This window comes from Coturnix japonica, chromosome 2 (assembly GCF_001577835.2).
Source record: "Coturnix japonica isolate 7356 chromosome 2, Coturnix japonica 2.1, whole genome shotgun sequence".
In the NCBI taxonomy this organism is placed as follows: domain Eukaryota; kingdom Metazoa; phylum Chordata; class Aves; order Galliformes; family Phasianidae; genus Coturnix; species Coturnix japonica.
Genome location: NC_029517.1, coordinates 98084704 through 98090776, shown reverse-complemented (window position 1 = coordinate 98090776; position 6073 = coordinate 98084704). Strand labels below are relative to the sequence as shown.

General features: G+C 39.1%; 1 protein-coding gene across 5 annotated transcripts; it reads right to left on the bottom strand.

Annotated features, from left to right (window-relative positions):
• Nucleotides 1-225: 225 nt before the first annotated feature.
• On the bottom strand, nucleotides 226-5543 carry PPDPFL (pancreatic progenitor cell differentiation and proliferation factor like). 5 transcript variants are annotated; one of them, XM_032442720.1, is made up of 5 exons: nucleotides 5501-5543; nucleotides 5074-5232; nucleotides 2312-2401; nucleotides 2122-2224; nucleotides 226-1735 (listed from the first exon to the last, which is right to left on the bottom strand). In XM_032442720.1, exons 2-5 carry the CDS (start codon nucleotides 5105-5107, stop codon nucleotides 1723-1725), a joined length of 240 nt encoding a protein of 79 aa, XP_032298611.1. In that variant the 5' UTR covers nucleotides 5108-5232; nucleotides 5501-5543; the 3' UTR covers nucleotides 226-1722. The 5 variants fall into 5 exon arrangements, with proteins under 5 accessions (XP_032298611.1, XP_015711054.1, XP_015711053.1 ...); XM_015855568.2 differs by lacking the exons at nucleotides 5074-5232; nucleotides 5501-5543 and adding an exon at nucleotides 3312-3505 and having other exon boundaries at nucleotides 2122-2221; nucleotides 2312-2397; XM_015855567.2 differs by lacking the exons at nucleotides 5074-5232; nucleotides 5501-5543 and adding an exon at nucleotides 3312-3503 and having other exon boundaries at nucleotides 2312-2397.
• Nucleotides 5544-6073: the final 530 nt, after the last annotated feature.

Genomic DNA, 6073 nt, shown 5'->3' with positions numbered 1-6073 from the left:
TTCCTTTACAATGTGTCATTATAGAAAAATCATCTTTTAGCTTGCTCACATTCCATCTCTCTTGTCTTCATCTCACATTAAAGTTTAAAGTGTCTGAAGGAAGAAAGGCATCCCTTAAGTTTTCAGTGGGAATTCTGAATTTTCCTACTTCATGTCATTAAAATAAGTCAGAAAACTACCCACCAAGCACAACACACTGAATACCATTTGTATTAGAGGCCCAAATTAAGTACTGATTAAATCTTTATTTATTAAAAAAAACAAACAAAACAACAAACAAAAACATTAAAAAATCACATACAATAGTTCATTCTGTATACTTAGAAGAAGGACAGTGATGAAATTGCACCGTGGTGATAGGGGGAAAAGGTATAACAAGGAGGATTTGAGGATTCCTGAAACCATGCTTCCATCGTTGCATTCTTTTCTGTTGTCATGGGGCAAACATTCATTGCCTACACCAAAACCAAAGCAGTCACTTGATACACTTCCACTTCAGAGTTCTAAGCATTACCATGACAACCACTAATCTATAATTTAAAAAAAATTTACACTTACATTGATAATGTTTACTATTGTTGCTTCATCCAGTGTTGGGCAAAGGCCAGGTAGATTTAGTGATGGTAGATTAAAATAAAATTGCATAGATAAACACACAGAAGCAATGTCATTCCAGCCAAATATGTTATTTTCTATGACCTTTGGTCCATTTTGTAGAACAAACAATCACCTACTGCTTTGCAATGCTGAAGACCAAATGAAAACATACTACAGTGTATTTCAATAGCATGTATCCTGACAAAGACAGACTTTGTTATTAGCACTAGTGTTATCACTTTGAGTTGAATACTTTGCCAGCTCTTACACCTTACAAATGAAACTGATGGACAGCAATTAATGCTGATAGGATTAGTCACTTGAGAACAAGCAGGTCTTTCAAATGCAGCAAAGAAGGTGAGAGTAATTTGAAAGTAAAACAGATTTGTGAATATCAACCCTGATTGAGATTACTCATCTGCTTGGAAGATGTCAATGTCCATTATGATTACCTCTCTGCTGTTCTGTCCTCAAGTATGAACACGCACAGATGTGAATGAAAAGTGTATCTATGTATTTGTGGTTGGTATCTACATACCTAGCTGGATAACAGCAAACAGATTATTCCTTCTCCATGTAACTGGGCTTTCTGAAAGCAAAGCTATTAGCAAGCATCCTTGTGAATTCTGATGCCTGTAACTGACACAGAAGAGTTGGTAGAATATGTACACAGTACAGTAGTGTAGGACTGATCTGTTTGTGATGCATTTACAGCAGTGAAGGTCTACAGAGCTGATATCTTAACAGGTAAAACTTCAGGTAAGTATTCACCTATAGCGAAGCCATTCCATACACATACTTTTAAACCTATACTATCTTACTGTCTTTTTTTTTCTTTTTTTTCTTAAGTATCCAAATAAGTCATCAGGATATTTAATCCAAGTAACTTTCATTAGAGTCATCTAAAATTATAGCAACTCCATAATGAAGACAGTAAACCATGGACATGTCCCTTATACAGCAGTTTTTAAGCTACTGACATCTTTTGAAAGTACACCTTTCTTCCCTCCTTAAGGTTTTGTTTTCTTCTTGCAACTGAACCCAGACACTCAGAAGATCCCAAGCCTCTTGAAAAAATAAGTCCGTGAGCAGTATCTCAGACAGTAGTCCAGCTTGCTTTCATATTCAGCTGTTGGTACTGCAGAAATATAGATTCAAAATGGTTAGGAGTACAATTATTGTAGTTTTTGCAGAGGAAATTACCTGCAGAAGTTTTGGTTTCATTCATATTAACTTTTTAATATAAAGTGGAAATGCATAAATGGGAGGACAAGTGCAGTGGGTAGAGGATTAAATAATTATCACTCTATAAATGGCAGTAAAAGTCACTATCGTAACATATAGTATGAGTTCAGTTTTTACAATGTAAACATTGGCAGCTTCTAAAGCCATACATTTAGGGAATCTTTTATTTAAGTCATCAAAATAGCATTGTGCCCCCAGACTGTTTTAGCCTTGTTTAATAGCACTTCTACCAAAGGAAAATGGCTCAGTTATCCCCATCACTGCAAAACCAGGACTCACCTGCTTGCTGACAGTGTTTTTCTGCCAAAAGTTGGTGGAGATGGTTCACAATGGAAAAAGCTTTTTATCCACCAGCGTTTGTCGAGTAATTCAGGCAACCCTGCTGAAAGAGAAACAGCCCTTGCCATTAGACACTCAGAATAACAAACAGGTGAAATCCAGAAGACAGTTTGGAAGCAGAGAGCAGTACCATGAAATGCTTTGTCCTGTTCTGCACCGCTCACAGGATCGGAACAGCAGGAGGAGCTGGAAGAAACGCTGGATTCCGAGTTCTGCCTTGCTGTTCACAGAAAAGAAGGACATCTTTAATAAAAAAAGATGGATACATTTCCATGCCAATTTCTCAGAATTGCTGCTATCTCAGAGGAAGCAACCTAAAAGATAAGATAAGCTTAGCAACAAGTAGTTAGCTACAATGTGACTTAAATATTTTATGTACCATTTCACCATGGTTGTCCAGTTGAAAGCTTTCACATAAATTGATCTCTCATCACCTGAAAGCACACTGAGATCTGCTTGTCAAGCTTTCACTGAAATCAGTTATGTGCCTTATGATCATCACATATACATTGTACAGGAACCAAGTGAAGGGAAGGGAAGGGAAGGGAAGGGAAGGGAAGGGAAGGGAAGGGAAGGAAGGGAAAAAAAAAAAAAAAAAAAAAAAGGAAAAACTCTAAACTTCTGTACTTTCCATTGTGATACAACTAAGAGTACCATCCTTGCACTACTGGATGGTGAACTGTCTAAGAGACCTTTACAAGACCAGGTGCACTCTCAAAGTATTTCAGGTATAGAGAAACAAGAATGTGTACTGATTATGCATTCTGTCTAAGCCTGCAAACTCAATATAAAGTACAGCTTGAAGCCAGGATTTGTTGAGCTAATGCTTTGTCAATGTCACAGTTTATAATAAAAAGATTGATACTGTGCATCCTTAACGAACTATTCTACAGGCAGAAAAGTGCACATGAATAACCAGAAGCAAATACTCATTAAAACTGTAGCTCCTCTATAGAACAAAATCACATATATCCCCAAGCAAATAATAATAAAATAAAAATAATAACTAAAACCACACATATAGCAAAACCCCGCTCTTGCCTCCAGCTCATTCATATGAAATCCTTTCTAACTTTCTCATACTGCAACAAACTCGGAGGCTGGGGGGCTGCCGGGCCCTGAGCACTTACTGCGGTAATACTGGTTCTTGGCCAGGAGGCATCCGGCGGAGGGTACTGAAGCCATGGCTGCAAATAGAATGCTTCTCTCGGTATGAAACAAGTAAACAAACACGGGGCCTCTCACTCTGCAGTGAGTGCCTGCCCGCGTCCCGATCGGCCCCTATATGTGTCGCGGGCATCCCGCCCCGGGGCAGTGGGACGGGACGGGACAGGACGGGACGGGAGAGGTCAACCCGCCCCACAACGCCAGCCCCGTGCCGGGCCCCGCCTGCATTCCCTTAGTGCCAGCAGCAGCCGTGCAACACAGACGGGGGGTGAGCAACGCAGCCTAGGGAGTGGGGGGTGTGAGGGGTGTCCTGTACCTCCGAGCACAGTGGATAAAAAGTTTTGTATTGTTTTTCTTTCCGTAAATAAATGCCCAGCTATTTAACTGTATTGGTCAAACCTATCCCACAGCAAAATCTGTCCTACATTATGCTACTTCACCTGACAGTTAAGGTCAGGGTGGACCGAGCTCTAAGCAACCTGCTGTAGCTGTGGATGTTCCTGCTTATTGCAAGGAAGTTGGACTAGGTGACCTTTAAAGATCCCTTCCAACTCTAAGGATTCTATGATTCTTTCAGAGTGGTGTAGAGCGAGTCTGCGCTCTTTGAATTGCTGCTGATCCACAAGGATTACATCACTTCTTTTTTTTCTTTTGTAACATGAGTTGTGAGTAAGAACACAGCCGTGGGCAGTGCGTGATACCATCTTACTGTGACTCATTTGACCGCCTGAGCGCTGTGCCTTATCTCAGATGATAAGGACATAGTTCACAGCAGCTCCTCACCTGCTTGTATGGAGAATAAGCATGCTGCAGGGAGTATACCTGTAGGATCAGACTCATAAGCAGGCATGCCAGGTGAGCATAAGGCACCATATGCTTTCCTGGGCCTTTCCATCGACCTCCCATCAGAACCCAGGCTTTCCTAAGCAAAGCTTGAAGGATTACCTTTGTCAAAACTGCAAGATTGAAACAGAAAATGGTTTGCAGCTTAGCTAGTAACAAGCATATGTGTGAATTACCTCTTACGTTTATCTTGTTATGTGAAAAATCTACAAAAGCACAGAGCATATTACAGGTGCTTTGATACACCATTCAGAGCATATGTCCCTACCTGCTGCTGCAGCTCCTTTTTTATTTTCTGAATATCTGAAAGTAGCTCAACTTTCAACTTACTTACTCTATCAGTCACCTCTTTTCCTGTCTCATTATGATTTCCCACTTTGAGACTTGTGTTATTCGTGGGCAGTACATTTCTGTATCTCTCATCACCAACAGTAACCAGCTCTGTGAAATTTTGCTTGCTTCATGGCTGCATGTGTGTTATTTAACTACAGCATTTTGCATTGAAATGACTAGGAGGCATTACTTACAAAACAACCTACGAATTTTCTTAGTTAACACGTGGGAATTCTGAGATTCAAAGAAGTGAAAAGAATCCAGAAAGATTTGGTGTCTTATTTGAGAGAAGCCTAGGACTTAATTTTCTATAACAGTTTAGTTCTATGCCACACTTCATTTACCCGCTTACAGCTCTCATTGACTTCAGATCCAAATTTAAGTACTCAGTACATCAATAAATTAGATTCTTACCAGACTAAAAAAAATTGGTTAGGGGCCTCCTATGATAAATTTATTGTAAGTAACACACATAGCATTAATTACAAACTCAGGGGCAAGGTTATAATTTAGCTTTCAGGACAGCAGTCGATTGCTTTGAATACTGACCTGTTCTTTTCTCCTTTGGAAGCCTTTCCTGCATTCACTACTGACTTTTCAGCTTCTGTCATGAACACTGTAGAAGTCCTATTGAATGTCCTTTAAGATCTGTCTAGCTTCACAAGTTTCAGCTTTTATCCATGTTTTATGCCTAAAGAGGCAGAGATCCTGTGAAACAAAGGGTATGTAATCACAAGCTAAATGTAATCACTAAAAACAGATTTATAGGAGTATTTTCATCTTTTTGACTAATACAGTGACCTTAAAAACTATTCCTTTAACATTTGCTTGTGCATAATTTTAAAATAAACCAAACACCAAATTGTATGTTATCCTATGAATCATGGATACTTTTGAAATGTATAACTTGGATCTAAAAATTAAATTCATATGTCACATGAGCTGAACAGATCTCCCACCTAATCCCACACATTACCTGGTATGACCTGTTCTTAGACATCTCAGCCACAACAACAAAAACAGTCTATTTTGAGCTTTATCTTGAAGCCGATCTGTAAATTATTTGCTAGAAAAGGTTTATCTAATAAACACATGTACTCTTTCAGTTCTTGGAATACATGAGCACAAAGCCCATCTTTTTCAGGAACTTGTTTTGAGTGTTTTATTCTACTCACTTATGTGTCCACTTAAAATTTTCCTTGTTGCTTAGCTTTGCAGAAGAATAATGTAACATCTGAGGTCGTACAGCGTTACTTCAAAGCTATGTCCCCTGAGTGACTGTACAGGTATTGACTTCAGTGTTCAGAGAGAAGAGAACAATTTCAGTGACAGTGTCCTTCCACACAAATATAAAGGAAGGTGTCTTTTTTGTCAAGTGGAGCACTCCCTTCTCCCCACATTCTCAAAGAGCAGATTTTGCACATCCTAATTGTCCAGTCTTGTTGCCTGCTCACAATTAGCATTTCAATCAAGTTTGTACTGAAATTTAAGTCACTTTTATTTGAAGGGAATTGGATTTTAATTTGATGTTATGAGAATCAGTGAGAAA